Below are 20,156 nucleotides of genomic sequence, written 5' to 3'. Positions count from 1 at the left end.
AATAAAGCACGTAAACTAACTGAATCCAAAAAATTTCACTGGAAACATCAGAGTACTGATAAACTTTCATAAAATCCACAGTTGTATTTCCATATTGACTCCAACAAACCTGCAGGGAGGGGTAGCCTCTGTACCTGAGAGATTTCTGTCAAGTGATGCAAGAACATTGTATTCTGGGATGTCAAAGGATCCATCCCAAAACCCCTCCATGCTGACAGCAAAGAGGCTGCAGTGCCCAGCAGTGCATCAGGACCTCAGAATCCATGAGACTTGTGTTCATGTCAGACTCTCAGCATTTTCAGGCTTCCTGGGCTCATGACAAACAGCCTCCTCAGTCTTGACTTAGCACTAGGCTGTTCTCTCTGCCAGCAGATACTGGGAGAAATTGGGTTCAGCACATAATTTGCCCAGCTTCCAATTTCCCAGTCCAGGGAGCCAGGAATCTGCCTAGATCTGCACTGATTTTAAGGGAAGCCTCAAGCCTCTTTGCACTGGGAATAGCTCCAGTGCCTAGACACCCATTGTGTTTCCATCACTCAGAGTCAAGGAGGATAGAAACCCAAGCTCACACTAAACTGGAGGTGCCAGACAAGGGCACTACAACATTAACTGTTACAACTGAACTTCCTGAGTTGTTTTTGAGACCTGTGGATAGGCTGTCGATATGCCTGACTGGCAATATTGAAGCGCTGTTGGTATGAGCAGAAAAGGCCTTTGGGCAGAAAGCAAATGTCAAGGACTGTCAGCATGGGGTTGGAGGGCACCACAGAGGAACGGCCTTGCGAGTGTAGCCTCTGCTTAATTGATCCAAAAGACAACACCAAAAGCTTCATGTGCAAAGAGTTCGTTAATATTTCTTTGCATGATTTAAGAAGAATTCTCAGTTTAATGTTCAAATTAAAAAAACCCCAAACCAAACATCACAGCTATTTGGGGTTTGCACAGCCACAGATCTGCCTGATAGATCTCTTCAGTTCCTCTGATGTATGGACCAATCTTTTGATAACTTATTTAAGAGAACCACAAGAACCATACAGATCTTTGCTAAGCTAAATCGCAGTTTTTGGTCTCTGATGATTTTTTTCTGATTCTGGGAATGTACTGAGGAACCCTTCTTTTAAAATGAGGACTTCCTGAAAGGCCTCAAATTCAGAGAGATTGAATTTCAAGCCCTGAATATTCACTCTTTTGTAAATCAAAGTTTTTAAGCACTACTCTAAAGAAAAACAAACAAATAAACCAAGCAACATTTCCTCAGTTTTGTATTATTTTAGTCACTTAATTAACTCTGGGAATCCCAGGTTTCCAGTGCTACATGTCATAGTGTAACAAATCCAGATAAAGGAGAACATGAAGGAAAGGAAAGGAAAACACCAATCTGAAGAAAGACAAGGTTTTGTTGCTGCTGCTGCAAATCCAGTTTTCTTCTAAGAGATCATTACATCCTGGTAATATCATTGGGAATCTGATTCACATTGAAGGAAGTACTGAACCTGGAACTACAAGCCAGAGCTCACCTAATAAATGTGGTCTGGTTGAATGCTGCTTGAAAAACAATTGATTTTTACAACAGAAAAGTACAGGCACTTGGATTTGACTAACTGAACTTTGCTTCACAGGCTAAGGCAGAAATGTGGAAATATTTCACTGTGCCTTTGAATTTCAGTTGTGGGGACAGGATGCTTCACATTTCATTCATGAAGCCTCAGAATTTGTAACTGCAGCATAATATACAGGAGTGGATTATCTTTTCATTTCAGCAAGTAAATGTCTGTGGCAAATTTTAAAATATCTTGTCCTGCCTGCTCCAGTAACAAGGACCTAAAAATGGCTCTACAAACTTTTCTTCTCCTGCTGAGGTGCCACCTGAGGCCCTGACTCAGCTAAAGAAATTCCAAAGACAGTAGGGAATATTTGAGGTGAAAAATGCTATTCTTGCTCCAGGACTTCATTTAAAATGACTACATTTTCATTTTTCAAAGTTCTGAGGGCTTTATCTTAAGAAATTGTTTGCTCAGGAATAGAGGAAAGGCTGAGAAAAGAATCAGTCCCTTTATCTCCTTAATGCTTGAACATTACAAGTTGTCTTAAACAGATGAACTAGGATCTTCCCAAGAAAGAAACCACCACCAAAAAAAAAAAAAAAAGAGAAAACAAACAAACAAACAAACAAAAACCCCCAAGGCCCTAACAGAAAAAAACAGCACAAGAGAACAATTATAGCAGTAGCACAGATTCTGTTTATATAGAGATGAACATGAAAGAGAAAATATTTGTCAGCTTGGCAGTTTTTAGGCCAGAATGGGAAAACCATAAGTTTACAATGAAACTAAATGAAAAATAAGGCGAAAGTCAGCACTGCCAGGTGATGCAGTAGTAGTGGGGGGGGGGGGGGCAGCTGCAGAATGGCAGGAATTTTCCCTAAGTCCTACAGCCCCTCTAGACCTACAAGATTTTTTCCAACTCAAAGTGTTTCAAGTTGAGAGCAAACCCAGTGGCTCCCAGAATCCTTAGTTCATTTTACACATGGTGTGTTTCTGATTTTGGCAAATACACCTGCTTACACTTACAAGAAATGTTTGTAGCCATATTTTTTATAAAAATTGGAGGTTATAGATCAACGGCCTAAAGAAATTCAAAACAAAAAGACTCTCCAAACATTTCCTGCGGTTCCTCAAAAAGTTTTCAATATTTCTTTGATTGCTAAAGCTGAAGTACATCAAACTTAGGGAAGAAATATTATCAATCTCTTGCCAAACAAAAACTTTCAGCTTTGGCTCTTGACTGTACCACATTAAATGGCTCTTCTCTCCTGCCAAAGGCCATCAGGTAGCATAGTAGAGCCGCACAGAAATTGGAAACTGAGTGCCAAAAAGTTTCTAGGGCACAAGTGAATGCACTGCATTCCAAAGGTCTCTGGGACTTATGTAAGAGGAAGAAGAAAGATCTCCACTGACAAGTCCTATCATGAGCCAAACATCAATCACATCACCGCAATGATTTCAGTTCCAGAGACAACTATCAAAGGCATTAGCAGAAACACTAAACAAAAAAAAAATCTTCCTGAGAAGGACTTCCTGAATAGAGCAAGTCTGCACCTCAGGTATTTCTTTCCCGCATCTATTTTGTATTTAGATACAAAATTTAGATACACCCATACCAAGATGTAACACTGATTTTTTAAGGAACTGTAGAAATGGATAATAGATTAAGCCAATACTCCAGTAGATTACCTACTTGAACTGGCTGAGAAGTAAGTCATAGGGACATGGAAAATAGAGACACGTTCTGAGAAGTCTCAGAATTGATCCCCTTAAAAAGCACTGAAGGCTGTATATTTGGATATATCCAAGCAATTGAATGCTTAATGGGCAAAGCAAAGCTGTCCTTGTACCTGCTGCCAAAGAATGATGTTGGCAAATGATAATTAATAAGGAAAACAGCTATATCACTACGTTGTGGACTTGTGAGACAAAGCACTAGGGATGACAGAATGCCCTAGGGATCAAACGTACAGGATCGGCAAGAATAGTCATTCTTGTCAATTCAAAAATCCTTATTTGAATGATCAAGAACTCACTAACACTGCAGGTGAGTGGCTGATGCCCAAAGATGAACATTTGAGTATCAGGATTCATTGATGATATGCCCAGGAGATACACCTGACATGGAATGCTGTTAGCTACACCTGAGCAGGTCTCTGCCTGCTCTACCGCAGTGATCAAACCCCTTCTGTCTTTATGTTTGCTTGTTTTGTATCGGTGAGTCCATCTCTGCTCAAACAAAGGCCACGTATCTGAGATGTCTGACTCGTTCTGCACAGGAGCCAAACATCAGTGATAAGAATGACAAACATCATGCACCAGAGCAGGAAAAAAAAGTAACACCTGATACCTGTCCATGTGTCCAGAGCTACAGACATCTAGAGCTATAGACATTTATTTAGAAATATACCTATCATTCCAGTTATGAAAAAAAAGTTGCTCACTGCAGCTACTAGCACAGGAATGTCACGGTCCAGTCCCACAAACAGAACTATAGGTCTTGAAAAAAGGAAGAAACTACAGTAAATAAAATCGAGGGCCACAAAAGTAAAGGGTTTCTTCATGTTCTTTGGGTTTTGAGAGGTTACTTTGAAAAGTACTTACTTCCCAAAAGGGCTCTGACAGTTGTTCTTATACTAATGTGGCATGAGGCTCTTGAGAAACAAAGGTGACGTATCATATCTCGGTCCACTTTGTTTCTACTCTTCCACTTTGCACAGGCTGATATGATGAAATATTTAAAAATAATTGATTTGGAAATAAAAAGGATGCATAATTTTTAAATCTTGGAATTATTGTCCTTTGGTTCCCCACACCTGGAATAAAACTAGTTATCACCTGTAACTTTAGACATAAATGAGTGTGAAAATGGATCATCCTAAAATGCCATTGATAAATTCCTTTTTCTAATATCAGGACAACTTTGTTGGAGTGAACTCAGCGCAGTATGAAACACTGAGAAACAGGAAACTCAGTATAATATTTAATATTGTTAAACAAACATGAGCATTGGAGTTCAGCTCTCAGCAGTTATATGAACCATTGGCATGAAGTACAGGACAGACAACAGAAGATATCTAGAAATAAACATGGACCCTGTATTCCAAACTTACATATTAACTCCAGGGGACCAGGAGTGTTCTTGCTAACACTGCACAATGCTGCAAGGGAAAATTCCAGAGAGCTTTCAAGAAGCAACACTGCACTCATTTTCTGCTGAATTTCAGCTTTGCCCTTGCAGCCCTTAGCTGTAGTTTTCTGGAGACTTCTTTGGTACAGCCTGAGAGCACCTCAAGAGCTGTTCTAAGACATCAGTCACCAATACCACAGTTTTTACCACCTTACAGTTATCCAAAAAATACCTAAATGTTGTTTCTGTCCCACTGAATGCTCTATTAATATTTGAAAGGAGATGGGTCTTTGACAGAGGCATATGGTCAGTAAAATAATTACAGACTAAATTAACAAGGTCCTTCCTCAGATTTTGTTAGGCTAAAGCAGCACAGGTCTGAAAGCTACAGGTTGTTCATCAACTCCCATCATCCTCCAGAAATGAGGGATTTTGCTACAACCACCTGAAAACAATCCCAATGTCTAGCACTATGACATTTCTAACACTACTTTTCTGCTAGCCTGGCTTTCCTGCACCATTTTTCACGTAAGTTATCCAAAAACCTTTTAATTCCCAAAATAGAGCCTTGTTCATTTATATCACTAACAGAATGCTGTCTTTTACCTACAAAAATATCAGGAGCAGACTCAGGAAAATGCAAACATTTTTTGCAACAGCAGCAGCCTGTAGAAATTTCATTGTATCAAACTATTCTGTGAACTCAACTCAGTTTTATGTGGTTATTTCTGGAGAACAGAACAGCCTTTCTGGAATGCAAGATGCATTGCCTTGGCATTTTCCTGAATGAAAACTGCCTGCAAATACTTTGAGCTTAGACATGTCACTTGCTTTATTTCAAAAGTCTTTAAAAGCTCACACTCAGAAACAAAAGGAAATACTATGCATGTACTTACTTAGTTAAATTTCCAGAAAACTGATCACTGAATTGTTCTTACTATTTCCATTAGGAATAATACAGAGTTACAGCAAAACTTCCTGCCTGAGGAAGAAAAACACAGTAGAAAAGGGAACATTAAAGACTAAGGAGGTGTTTGGAGACATTGTGCTCAGCTCTACCATGTGGGTGTTCACAAAGGAAAGAGTTGCAAGGCAGCACACAACCTCCAGTTGTGTTGGTTTACATCCACACACTGGGGACATCAATTCATTAAAATAACTCCTAGTATCTCCCACTGGGAATCTACATCACTTTGTACTCAGCAAGGATCCAACCTTGTACTTGTTCAGGATTTTTTCAAGCATCTCACTGGGTGTCCTAGAAAAGTAATTTCAATTTTATTCCACGTCCTGGGGCTCTGTGCAAACTGCACATTTCTTCCTGTGTCTGGTCTCCTAAGTTACTGGCTAATCAACGGGAAATTTTTCAGAGAGGAGATGAATGTTTAATTAAGAGATTACTCTTGGGAGGATGTCAGTACAAAGGAGAAATTGCAAAAATTCTGAAATGACAGCTCTTGCACATTTTTACCCATGTGTTTGGCTGTCTTCAGGATATTGGAGAACGGCAGTACCCACAGAAAACCAGTGCAGGACCTACCAAATTCAAGTGCTCAAATCAGTCACAGATGTCTAGATTAGCCATCTCATCTTAATGAAGTGTTTTAAAATTAAAATTCTCTAATTTCAAGTGGACTGAGTCCTCTCTAGGTGAGTTGTTGCTATACAATACCAACATGCTTTGCATTTGAACAAATACTAGCAAAAAAAAAAAAAGGCTACAGGATTAGCCCCGATGACTTTTTTGTCTGATGCCTTGAACTCCTTGTTTGTCATTTGATAAGGAAATTTACGCAAAACTTTATCTTTTTTGGGTGCTGGGAGGTTCAACCTCTTCAGGACGAAAAGGCCCAGAGTAACAACACAGAATAAATAACTAATACCAAATTAATTTCTGGCAAGGGCAGCTGAAGTTTTGTAATCTTCTTCAGGCCAAATGGAAATCTACAAATACCAACTCGAGGGTTAATATTTTACAAGCATGGACAGTGAAGGGTATATAAGCAAATGCTCTTCCTTCAATCTTCCTAGCATTTTTGAGCAAGTTTTGCTCACATCATAATCTGAAACCATGAAGTGGTTAACATTAATTTTGTTTGTTTTTCTCCTGAGTTCTGCAAGATCCAGGAATCTGCAAAGAACTGCACGAGATGCAGGTAAGCAAGGCGTAACTCTCTTAGAAGTCTTTGTTCTATCAATTTAATGCCTTTAATACAGTTTCAAGAACAATTCCTGGGAGCCTGATCCATATTGAACAGAAAAATACGATTGACTTGAAAAGAAACTAAATTAAGAGACAGTGGGGAGATGGACACTCAGGGCAACTTAATTGGGCGAGTAAGTGTGGTTCCGTCCCTCTGCAACATCTATGTGGTGCATGAACAGATGTAAATGACTCAGGATCTGTTCTTTTCAGCATGGAAAAAGCAGGTTCACTGTGCTTTTGGAAGTTCTGTCTTTTGACAAGTTAATAACTTAGTGTTCAGAAGAATGTTTGCTCTAATCAAACTTCAGCCGCATTGCTTTATTTGCAGTGTTTGGTGGTGGTGGTTACACAAAGGACACGTTTGCTAACCCTAAATAGTAAGTCCTAACAGTCATTTTGAATATCTGAATTAAGTAGCTGCTTACAGAGGTAAATATTCTATTAGAATCATAAAAATCACATGCTTGGGTTCCCTCAGAAAAACAAGAAAACCTAAGAGTTAGGTATCTGTAGACAAATGAACAAGTTCAAGTTCTTATGCTTGTAAGTATAAACGTCTCACGAATGCTGAACACTTGTGAAAATCTGGCCCTTGGTGCCCAGAATGTATTTTCCAGGGTCCAGCACAGCCAGTGTGACAGTGAGCATCACTGCTCTCCCTTTGTTCTTCTTCCTAGACCACAAGAGTCCAATTGCCCATCGCTTCAATGACTTGAAGGAAGAGACATTTAAGGCAGTGTAAGTGAATATTCAGCTTCCATCTTCTGATTGGGTTTTTGGTCTCTCTTGATATTGTACCAAAAAGGGAAAGTAAGACACACTGTATGAGTTCACAAGGAGTGTGTATGTCCCCCTGAAACACTGAGTTAGCCCCTTACTCTTACTGCAAAACCTAGAAATATTTTAAGACCTGCAAATTTCACAATGGCGTTCTTGCTCTCTGGGAAAATAACTCCTTGAAAACCTTGTGAAAAAGCCTCTGCTCCTTCTCTGAAAAGAAAATAGGCATGATGAATACAGGTTTGATATCCTTTGAATGAAGAGAAATTATGGTGCATTGAGACATTGCCAGAAAAAAACACAAACAAACCAACCTCAAAAAACAAACCTGAGACAGGTATTCTGAGACAATTCAATGATTTTGCATTTGGGACTGGTTTTGGGAAAGACAGAGGGCCCTGACAGACATGTAAGTAGTGAGAGAAGGCGGCCTGAAGATCATAATTTGTAACAGTGGCCAAATCCAGCTTAGGTCATGGCATTTATGAGTTGGCTGGTAAAAGCGACAAAAAACTCCAATCAGAGTCTTTTCTGGTTTGTTTCTAGTTTATTATTCAGGACTTACTATATTGGGATGGTAAAAAGGTTTTTGGGAAGGTTAAAAACACATTCAGAGAGGAGATGAGAATAAGAGAAATATGAGATCCGGAACTATGCTCTGCATGGTATTCTGGTTAACCATAGTGCACGTCATTTGAACAAGCACATTTAATTCAGAGGCACCTTTGAAAATATTAACTAATGTTTCTCATTTTCATATTCCAAACTGTGTTTTGTGCTTCAGTACCATGATCACATTTGCCCAGTACCTGCAGAGATGTTCCTACGATGGACTGTCCAAGATGGTGAAGGATGTTGTTGATTTGGCACATAAGTGTGTGGCCAATGAGGATGCTCCTGAGTGCACAAAACCACTGGTAGGCAGTGAATCCTTCAATACTGTATTTCTCCTCACTCTATGCAGCTGCCAGGATCACCCTCCTTGAGGACTTACACCCAAACCGTTCAGGTGTGGCTGTTGTCACAGGCCAATGCTCAGATTTTAGTGCTTAAACGAAGAACTTGGTTTTGATGGGTTCTAAAACTCTGCCTTTAAGAAGTGCCTAAATGATCCATGGAGCCATATGTTGGAGACCATATATCATGCTTTTGCACATTTAGCTTAGTATTGCCTGAAAATAAATGTTAGCACTTAACTACAAAACCCCAGTTGTGAAGTACAGGCCTAGTTCTAGGTATTAAAGCGACCCAAGTGTATGGATATTCACACTGGGGTGACTTGAAAAGGTGTATGTGTGTGCTAATTTAAGGCACTTAGTTTATGAACGTTTAGAAAAATTCCTCTAAAATTAGGTAACAAATCTGCAGATATTTAGAATCCCTAGACATCTAACAGTTCTCCCTAAAGGTTTCCATCAAATCCTGCTTCAATTAATTTGAAAATTCAGTTTAGTCAGATTGTTAGTAAAATGAGATCACTGTCTTGCACAGAGTGTTTTAAATTATAATTAACTTTTTTCAGTCAAGCACTGGAACTGTTTTAGTATCAGACTACATAAAATAAAACTTTATAAAATTATGTGAAAAACAGTAGATTATTTTGATTTATGGTCTAAATCTTATTCAGTAAAAATGTATTTACTATTCAGCCTGGCTTTTCTTTTGCAGATAAATAGACAATACAATCCACTGTCTATATATAAACACTAGTTCTGACCCTCTGCATCTCCCTTTACAGCCCTCTGTTTTCCTTGATGAAATCTGCCAAGTTGACAAGCTCCGCGACTCGTATGGTGACATGGCTGACTGCTGTGGTAAGGCTGATCCTGAGAGAAACCAGTGCTTCCTGTCCTACAGAGTTCACCACCCCGACTTCATTGCCCCATACCAAAGACCAGCTGCTGATGTGATATGCAACGAGTACAAGGACCACCGGGTGCAGCTCCTGGGACAGTAAGGAAAATGGCCGCTTCTGCCCTCTTATCCTGACATTTTCTCATTTCAAGCGGGAGAAGGTTTTTGCATTCGAAACAGGGGTTAAGGATCACATTTGATAAATTCTGGATGACCTTTCTTCCCCAAACCTGCTGAAAACTCACAGTGTTTCCAATATTGATTTAATAACTCACTTGCTCCGGCTTCCCACTACTCTCGGTATAATTGCAAGAATGAAGAAAGATAACAATGAAAATAATTTAAAATTGTCAATAAAATCTTGGTGAAAGGACTGCAGATGAATTTTTCACACTGAAAATCAGAATTTTCAAATATTTGACAACACATTTTAAAAAAGCAGGTGTATGTCAAACCAGATGGCTGACAAGATCAGGATTTCACCCTTCACTCACAGTTACTGAGTCCTGCCTTGGGAAGAGTGAGATTTAGCAGAGCATTTCCCATCAGCAGGTATTATGTCTCAAAAGTAGATTGCTAAACTAGATTTGTAAAACAGGAAAAAGGTTAGAGAAGCTGCAAGAGGTTTAAGGCCATTTGCTGTTGTAACTGGAACATGGAACTTAACAAACACTTTCCTTTTCCTTCTAGTTTTGTCTACAGTGTTGCAAGAAGAAACCCCTTCCTGCATGCCCCTGCGATCCTGGGTCTGGCTGCTGAGTATGAAAATGCACTTAAAAGCTGTTGTGCAGAGAGTGATGTTGGTGCTTGCTTGGATGGAAAGGTACACCAAATTTGTGGCTGTGGATAAACACTAAGCAACTAAGTGAGAAACAGGCAGAATTTTCCTGTTCATGCAAATCTTTGAATGAAGAACTTGGAGAGACAGGCCAGGATTTATCATATCTATGGATGTAACCAGTTTAATGTGAAAATGTTTGTCCTGTTACCACAGGCAGCTGTCATCAAGGAAAGAGCCAAGTATATAGGTGTGAAGCAGAAGCACGGATGTCGAATCCTTGAGAAGTATGGTGAGAGGGTTTTCCAAGCAGCGTAAGTTCCAATCACTTTTTTTGATAAAATGTACGCTTGTCAGCCTGTGAGTGAGACCTAGGAAAAGCTCAGCTGTGAGAGTTGCAGAGCAATTAAACCATCTCTGGAACCAGTCCAGACGATGGAGAGTTAACTGTTGGGAGTGTCACTCAGAGATTACAGTGTGTTTAATTCACACTTCTGCCAAAGCTGAACCACATTCCAATGCCTACAGCTTTAAGTGATGGACACATCACTAATCAGCAAAGTAAGGTGCTAGTTTGAACCTTAAGCCAACCAAAAAGTCAGATTTGGCAGAATCACAGTTGTTTAAACCTTTGTTTGTAAGATCAAGAAAAGCTTTTACAATTAATAAGTGGATCCCCTGTCTGGACACAGAGAGGTGCTTTCATTCTATAGCCAGTCTGATACACTAACATTGACTAGGATTATCTTATAGGCATAGTCAGCTTTCATTTAAAGGTACAATCAGGACTTTATCTATCTGTGCCAGATAATTTGGAGAGCATTCCAGTTGCTCAAGAGTGATGGGGAATACAAGGGTGTGATTCTTACAGTTCTGGCAGAACAGAAGAACAGATTTCTTCCTTTCTGGCTTTACTGGTGCAGATGTTGATACCCTTTCTTTTTTTTAGCCACTAGAAATTACATGAGAAGAATGAGTATTTACTTGAAACAATCTTGACCTACCCCATCATGTGTTAGTGACTTGCAAGGTGCCTTTCTGTTCCCTGCAGTGCTTTAAAACAAGTGTCCTTTTCTCCTTTTCTACCCAGTAAACTTGCTCGTATGAGCCAGAAATACCCCAAGGCTCCATTTGCAGAACTTGTCAAGATGGTCCATGATGTGAAGGATGTCTACAAAGAGTGCTGTGAAGGGGACATGGTAGAATGTGTGGATGACTGGGTGAGCTCACTATTTTAAAACAATGTTTACATATTTGAAAAATGTTTAGAAAGATAGTAATTTGTGCAGCTACGCATTCACAGTTCAGGGAACTTAAACTTGAACTCAGCACTGCTGGAAGGTTCCTCAAGCATTGAAAAGCTCAGGATCAGCACAGTTGACTCTTAATGAAAGTAGGTTTCAGCTCCAGATCTAGCTCCAGATCTAGCCCTGTCTGATCATGAGGACAAAAAGCCATTGCTTGCAGTCTATCCAGTGTGTTTGGCCAAAATCAGAACATTTATCAGGGAGGTGGTTTGATGGTATTTATTCACTTCAATTCAATCATAAATAAAGGAAAAGAAAGCCGAGGCAAAAAGGTTGCAATTTTTTTCTCCTGTCCTGTCAAGTGTACTGCCATTAATCCAGCTTTCCTGTAGTACCAATGAATGCTAGAGAACAGATTGACAAACCTCTGCAATAGTGAGATGATTTGAATATTGCTTGGCTGACTGAAACTTGCACACACTTGTTGAACCATCTTGTTCCAGTGCTCTGGGGTCCTATCATGTTTTGTCCTCTGTCAGAGCTGGGCTTCCTGTCAGAGAAGACAAGACTCATCAGGCATCCTTGTGACACAGCACTCAATGATGTGCCCTGGCTTACCAGAGTTTGTGTCCTCAGAGTGTCTAGGATCAGGGAGAGAACCACTTACCCTGCACATCGTGTTCAACAAACAGCGGGCATGCTCATGCCCAGTTATTTCTCTTGGTGTGAAGACAGAATTTTTTTAGGAAATTGCTAAGTAAATAGGTGACCTGAGTGAAAAGGGAAGAGTCTGAAGCAGAGACAGCAGATAAATTAATCTGTTTTTAAATTACTATTTCATAGCTTGTCTGATACTACGTATTAATTTTGCAGTCAGAGCTTGTGACATCTCTGTGCTCTAAACAAGATGTTTTCTCAAGTAAAATCAAGCCCTGCTGTGAGTTGCCAGCTGTGGAACGGACCAAGTGCATCATGGAGGCAGATTTTGATGACAAACCTGACAATCTTCCTTCACTAGTTGAAAAATACGTTGAAGATAAGGAAGTGTGTCAAAGCTATGAGCCAAACCATGACGCATTCCTATCAGAGTATGTAGTGTCAACAGCATTCCAAGCTCATTGTCCACCTGAGGAAATATCCTTGTTATTACTGCACTGTGCTTGATGAAAGCAGCACATTATTCAGGAGCTCTGTCTGGTCCTATGCTTTTCAGGTTTGTTTATGAATATTCACGAAGACACCCCGAGTTCTCCACAGAGCTGATCATGAGGATTACTAAGGGATATGAAACACTCCTGGATAAGTGCTGCAAGTCAGACAACCCTGCCGACTGCTACGGAAACGCTGTAGGTGCAAAGCTTTGTTTGCAGATGACTGGAATGCTTGGTTGGTACATGTCGTAAGAGAATTGTGTTGAGAAGCTCCTACAGAAGAGCAGACAGAAAGCTTTTGGAGAGACTAATTCCAGGGGAAGTTAATGTCCTGGTGGGAGATGAAGCAGCCCATGGCCCATGGCAAGGATACAGGGTTATCTCAGATCACAGTAATTTCATTTCTCACATCACAATATTTCAGACCAGTCTCACTCTACTAATTGTCTGATGCCTCTCTATCTCAAATGTGATTCTGCTTGTCCTGAGGCTGACAATTAATAGCTCAATTATTCTCTGAGCTCCACTGCCTACACCATGTATGGCTGCTCATGGACTGTGATGGGAATGCACATGACCAGCACACAAAGACACCTCAGCTTAAGTCTGATCTGCAACTCAGTCACACACAAGACACAGCATAAGCTGAGTTCCTGAAAGCTTTGGCCAAGAGATGTTGCCCTCGTGGTTGCTCGTAATTTGAAATATTTACTTGATTTAAACAAATGAACATAAACCCTCACTGTTTTGAAAATAAGTCCAAGGGGTAATTAAATTTTAAAAATATGGCCACCCTTTTCAAGGAAATTTCTGTTAGAACTTAATATCCACTAGGGAATCAAATCCTCTCTACACCATCCTGGCTATACAGAAGTGATCAACCTTGTAAAATGAGTTATTTTGTAGTTAAGGTTTAGAAAAGGTCATAAGTTACATTTGTATGACTGTTACCATCAAGTCTTGCTCTAATATTACTAATAAATTTGTACTTGTTTGCAGCAAGTGGAACTGAACAAACATGTGAAGGAAACTGAGGATGTTGTGAAGACAAACTGTGAGCTGTTCAATACCCATGGCGAGGCAGACTTCCTTAAAGGGTGAGCAATTCCTGATAAATATTCTGGAGTGTAATGAATTACACTGGCTGCTTTGGGCAGATTGATTTGGTCTTCACTTTTATTTTCTCTTCAGTGGCCTAGATGTGCTCACAGTTAAAGAATGCTCTACTAACAATCATTTTGATTTGACTTTATCAGAATTCTGGTTCGCTACACTAAGAAAATGCCTCAGGTATCAACTGACACCTTGCTGGAAATCGGGAAGAAAATGACAGCTGTGGGCAGCAAGTGCTGCAGTCTTCCTGAGCAGAAACGCATGTCTTGTTCTGAGCACTATGTGAGTACATGGATTTATTCTTTCTCCTCCTTCTCTTGGAGATTTTTCCTGTTCACAAAAATACTGAAGCCTGGTGAGATAGCAAACACAGTGATTTTTCATAAACACCATGCTAAGCATCTGCCTAACAGAGCTCCAAACCTGTTCATTTTTAATGGATGTGAGAGCCTAAATTGCTATCTGATGGTAGCTTGTGAGAATTTTAGTTAAACTTTGCTTTCCCTCAGAAAGCAAAAGTAAGGTCATAGAATCGTGGAATTGGGAATCAATTCTGTAGAAACACAGGAAGGCCTGGGTTGGAAGGAACCTTAAAGATCATCGAGTTCCAACACCCTGCCATGAGCAGGGACACCTTCCTCTGGACCAGGTTGCACAGAGCTCCATGACTGAGATTGTTGGCAGGTTGCATTTGGAAAGTTAAACAGTACCCTCAAACCTACTGATTGTAGTCCAATGCCCAAACTGTTTGCAGATGAAGAAATGCCTTACTCCAGGAATATTTACATATTTTAAATTTTAAACACATGCCATTTCCCAGCTGGTGTTACATTCAATAGCTTCCACTTTCAGCTGTGCTATTGTGATACAAACATCACCTGTTTGCTGTGTTTTTGGGAAGATGTAACTCACCTTTGCCCTTTTCTTTTCAGCTGAGCATGGTCATTGAAGATATGTGCAAGAGACAGGAGAGCACCCCTATAAATGACCAGGTTTCACAGTGCTGCAACGAGCTCTACTCTTACAGGAGACCATGTTTCACTGCCATGGGTGTAGATACCAAATACGTGCCTCCACCATTTGACCCTATGATGTTCAATTTTGATGAGCAAATGTGCACTGCTCCTCCGGCTGAGCGTGAAGCAGGACAGCTGAAGTAAGTGCCAAGAAATACCCTGCGGGGAAGCTTTTGAAGTGTAGCACTTTGGGGAGTGCAGAAAGAAGCTACACCCTGTTTTGTCATCTAACTGGGACTTCACTAGTGACAGAGAAAACCAGATGGAACTATGTGTTTGCACTGACCTGGTCAGCATATAACATCATGTAGTTTGGAAGAGGCAAATGGAATTTTTTCTTCACTTAAAATCACTCTCTTAACTGACCAGTTTCATGTAGGCCCACTGCCAGTGCAAATCTTGAGACGTACTTAATTAAGACAACATACAGATCATTTCCATAAGCTTCTCCCCTCCTGTACCTGAGTTAACACAAACAGATGGTTGTGTTAGACTGGGCATTTGGAGTCACAAACAGGCACAGGCTCATCTAGGCATGGCAAAAAAATCCTCATAAATGAGCTGTGCCTGGGGAGAATGGGTGTCTTGTAAAATGGGGAATCCAACTACAGCAGGCAAAATTAATTGTGTCTTGTGGCTCTGTTTTCAGATTGCTCATCAACCTCATCAAACGCAAGCCCCAGATGACAGAAGAACAACTAACAACAATTACTGGGGGTTTCAATGCCATGATGGATAAGTGCTGCAAGCAGTCAGATGTAAACTCGTGCTTTGGGGAAGAGGTACTTTCTATCTCCTTTTAAAAAAAAAATGAACAAAAAAACCAAAAAAAATGCACACACAAATCCCCCCCGCCCAAACAAACAAAAAACCAAAACAAATTAAGAAAACCCAAAAAAACCCAAAACAACGAACACTACCCAAACTACATATACAGGAACCTGGAAACTGTGACAGAAAGTTGTTATGCAAACTGCAGTGGTCACTTGTCCATGTGCCCTTATAATAATTGGCCAGACCTTAATGTGTGTCTTGGCTGCAGAGATGATAGTCACTGAACAATTTCAGTGGAAAGGTCAAACCACCTGCTCAAAGCACATCTAAATCCCAGATTAGATGAAGTTCTCCTGGGCCTTGTCACAAGAGCTAAACATCTACAAGCCACAGTTGAAAAAGATCCATGTGTAAGATTTAACTTTAGCATACATTAAATTCCTTTTGTGCTACAGACCCTTACAAAACTCTGGGATTACTAGTAAAAAGTGCATCAGGACCAATTCTCAGAACTGCACAACAAATGCAGATATATTGGGAGTTCAGCTGATCATGACACAGAAGTTTATCTAGAGCCATATTGCATTGCCAGGTTTACAGTAGCAACCTCATTATAATGTAGGGCATAGAACTATTATTAATATCTTAAACTGCTTATTAATTGAATTCTTTTTTATTTACATCCGAAGTATTACATAGTTAGATATTTCGGGAAGACTTAGGAAAGAATTATTTTGTCTCTAATCAGTTTCAGTAGTTTCTTTTCTACTTTGGCAAAACTGGAAGACACAGAACATCCAGGGGCACACTGGTTCTAGGGTTAGGAAGTACCATTAGAATTATCCTTTGAACCATAATTCAGGCACAAGTTTAAGTTTCTAATAGTTCCTTCTCAAGCACAACCTACTTTTCTCCTTCGTTTCTGTCTCACAACTGTTTGTGTTCCTTTTCCTAGGGTGCTGCCCTAATAGTCCAGAGCAGAGCCACATTAGGAATTGGTGCTTAACCTAAGGTAGGTTACAGCAGCAATGGACAAATACCTTTGTATGTCAATCTGTCTGTCCCTTCCTGTCCACCCTTCCATCCACTTAACTTCTTTATCCCCAAAAAGCATCCAGCTTCCGTTTAGTCACCACCTGTGCTTTCCCTAATTGTTTTAATATCTGCCACTGCACAGGGCTCAAAAAATTGAAGTACTTACCAGTATGCTTTTGTCTCTCCAATCTAGGTTGCCAGTGGGAAAAACATGAAGAAAAAAACTTCCTGTGTAACTTCTCGCACCCCTTACCCTTTATCCTTTGGTACTGAATGGATATTTCATGAATCTTCTGTGTTCTGTCACACTATGTGCTTTTCAATTCCGTCACTAAAGAAAAATAAATAAAGGCTTTATAAAACTGCACCTGTCCTTGTCTGCTGGTGACTACCATAAGGCAAAGTTCTGCAGTGCTGCCTACACCAAATGGCTATTCTAAGTAGAATATATCGGCAGAGAGTCTGTATTTCAGATTTTTTTCTCTTTATTGCTCTTGGAAAGTTTTTATGAAAGAATATCAAAGGTGATAAGACATTTAGTTAGACATTAATACCCTGATTCAATTGCATGTTGATTTTAGGCTTTGGCCATTATCATTACATATCAAGAGAAGTTTCAACGGTACTGCTCGATCTAAAGAAGATGATTAGCAAGGAGCTCCTCTAAAAAAAAAAAAAAAAAGATTATTTTTACACCAGCCACAAATCAAGTATCTCTTAATTTGCAAAGAGCTACAAACAGCCTTGTTTTAAGACACTTTTCATATCTTAACTCGTTTTTAAAAAAGCGTTTTAAATTTTCTCCTGAAAAGTTCACCACCTAAATCACGCCCTTCACTGCAGGAAACTCCCTGGAGAGACATTTCCTGGTCCTATGCCAATAAAACCGTGATTTGCTAGGACATATTTCATTTCACCGTCCCGGGGAGGCTCGGGCCGTGGATGCCCCCAGCCCCAACCCCGGCCCCCGCCAAGGCCCCCTATCCCGGTCCCGGAGAGGTTGCCGGCCCCAAGCTCCAACAAAACTCCGGGCCCCGGCAGAGCTCCCACTCCCACCACACCTCACCTGAACCGCCTTACCGCTACCGCTCCCTCCGCGAAAGGCGCGGAACTGAAAAAAAGTAGCTCCTTTTGCCGCTGCTGCTCCTGTGGCCCCGCGCAGGCCCCGGCCCCGGCTCGCTGCCCCGGAGCCCCCGAGCACCTGTGCGGGCGTCCCAGCTTCGCCGTCCGGGGCTCTACGAGAATCCGAGCCCGGTGCTGCCCCGGGAGAGGCGCGGGCCACGCTCCCGATGCCCTGAACGCGGCAGTGGCGGCTACCCGCGAGGGGAGCCCAGTGTTTAACGTGAGGCGGGCCGCCGCTTTCCCGCGCCTGGGCCAGGCCCGCTCGCTGGGCTCGGCCGAGCTCGGCTCCCTGAAGGCGGCGCGGGCCGGGCCGAGGCGCTGGGCGGAAAAGCGGCGGCCCCCTCACGTTGAACATCGGGCTCTCCTCACGGCTGTGTGAGTCCCCACCCTTTCCTTCGGGTTCCCCGGCTGCCGGACAAAGGGATCGCCGGGGCCATGGGCTGTCAGCTTCCCCGAGGAGGGTCCGGCCGAGAGAGCAGCCGAGTCGCATTTCACACGAGACCACTTCGTGGTCCGAAGCTGAGCCGAATCGAGTCCTGCTCAGCCGAACCTTACGAGCCGGCCAAACCGAACCGAGCTCGGCCGAACGCAGCCTCCTGCTCTCATGAACATCAATTAGCTCGAATGCAGTCACTGCCTAATCAGCTCCTGTCCGACTCCGCGCTCCCGTTCGTGTCCGTGCGATGGCCGGGCCGCCCGCGGGACGCGGCAGCAGGAAAACACCGAGCTCTGCGTGTTTAACGTGAGGGAACGCTCCCTTCCCACCAGCGCCTCCCTCGGCCCGGCCCACACTGCCCTTAGGGGAGCCGAACTCAGTCGAAAGCAGCGAGCGGCTCCGAGTTCAGCCGAACCGAGCCGAGTTTGGCCGAACCGAACCGAGCTCAGCCGAACCCAGCCTCCTGCCCTTGTGACCATTAATGAGTGCGTGCGATGGGCTTTTAGATGAAAGCATTTTCCCTGTTTATCTTCCCTCTTCTGTTTTCCTCTTGCCTTCCCAGTGCTGTTTCAGCCCGATGAACTTCATACCCCAAAACTGCCTTGGCTTCTCTTTACCCTCCAGTAAATCCCCTTTTCCCTGCTTCTCTCATGTCCCTCTCTTCAGTGTATTCCTTAACAAACCATCCGTGACCCATAAGCTTTGTTTCCAGGTAGATTCGGCTCGGTTCGGCTGAACTCGGCGCCGCCCCAACAGCGCTGTTGGAGCGCCGCTACAACTCATCCTGCCAAAGCCAAGCCGGGACTGTGGAAAGCATCCCTATAGCAGCCCTGTAGCGCGCTCTGCCGAACGACAGCCGCTGCTGCGGGCCCCTCAGTGGCGCTTTCTGAGTTAAAGCGGTGCTGTAGGCGGTCTGGTACTCGTTGCAGTTCTAACACCAGTCACAGCCGGGCCTGCAGCCCGCTGCTAAGCGAGGGCCGCTGCTACGGCTGAGGTGCCACACCCACGGCTCCTTCTTGCTCGCTGCCCGTGGCACCTCTTGCCTGTGACGAGACCGAACACGTCGGCAGAGTGAAACAGCCCCTCCCATCCCCAGTCCTGTGTCCCTGTAGGGCCCTGCCCGCTCCCAGAATGTCCCTGTGTCACCCCACGGTGGCACTCAGGTTTGGTCCCTGATCGTTCTCGGGGAGAAGCGATCCCACCTCTTCCACGTTCCCGAACGGCCGCTGCTGTCAGAGAGGCCAGGCTTGGAGACGGGGCAGCCGAGTCGCATTTCACACGAGACCAGTTCCGGTCCAGAACTGCCCTCCGTGGGCCGGCAGCCCAGCAGCAACACATGGGTCTCACAGACTGCATCCCCCTGGGATGAAGAGGCTCATTTCTGCAGCATGTTTTATTACAGAGGAACATGAACCTTGCTCGACACTCTTTTACGTCCAGAGTCTTTTTCTTTATTCTTTCCTGTAAGCAGTTTGATGGAGTCAGAGGCCTGCTGCAGCATGAACGGAACTGAACCAGCTTTGCACAGACCACCCCTCCTCTGCCCCCAGCACGGCAATGCCTGTGTGCAGACTCCAGGAGCAGATCAGCAAAGGCCAACATGCCAGGGAAAATCCAAGTGATCCTTCTCGGGGAAACAGCAGCAGCTCTTGCTGCCCCTGCCATACTCCAGGAGAGGCTTTGGCAGAGCTGCCGTGCTCTCCCCTGACACGCTCCCGTTTCTTCTCTTTGCTGAAGAGGGGACCCGGTCCTGATCATACAAACAATGACCCACTGTATCCCAGACAGACAAGCCCTCATGTGTGCTCCAGGCAGAGCACACTCACTCTCCTTACTGGCTTCTGGCAGGGCAAAGTGTGGCCAGGAGATCACACAACAGCCAAATTTTAGTCTTTGGTCCCTTCAGACAAATGTGGTGACCATGTTTCCCGGAGCACGCATGTGTAGCAGCACTTTGGGACTTGCTGGCT

General features: G+C 42.8%; 1 protein-coding gene across 1 annotated transcript; it reads left to right on the top strand.

Annotated features, from left to right (window-relative positions):
• The first annotated feature begins 6,695 nt into the window (after positions 1 to 6,695).
• ALB (albumin) lies at positions 6,696 to 16,995 on the top strand. Its single transcript, XM_066186743.1, has 15 exons — positions 6,696 to 6,830; positions 7,558 to 7,618; positions 8,445 to 8,577; positions 9,399 to 9,613; positions 10,205 to 10,337; positions 10,509 to 10,606; positions 11,383 to 11,512; positions 12,413 to 12,627; positions 12,753 to 12,885; positions 13,690 to 13,787; positions 13,947 to 14,085; positions 14,736 to 14,959; positions 15,469 to 15,601; positions 16,549 to 16,605; positions 16,822 to 16,995. Exons 1-14 carry the CDS (start codon positions 6,746 to 6,748, stop codon positions 16,597 to 16,599), a joined length of 1,848 nt encoding a protein of 615 aa, XP_066042840.1. The 5' UTR covers positions 6,696 to 6,745; the 3' UTR covers positions 16,600 to 16,605; positions 16,822 to 16,995.
• Positions 16,996 to 20,156: the final 3,161 nt, after the last annotated feature.

This window comes from Chamaea fasciata, unplaced genomic scaffold (assembly GCF_029207755.1).
Source record: "Chamaea fasciata isolate MVZ Bird 193981 ecotype frontalis unplaced genomic scaffold, bChaFas1.0.hap1 SCAF_6, whole genome shotgun sequence".
Lineage (NCBI taxonomy): Eukaryota > Metazoa > Chordata > Aves > Passeriformes > Sylviidae > Chamaea > Chamaea fasciata.
The sequence above is the reverse complement of the archived record's forward strand: the minus strand, read 5'-3'. Positions and strand labels throughout refer to the sequence as shown.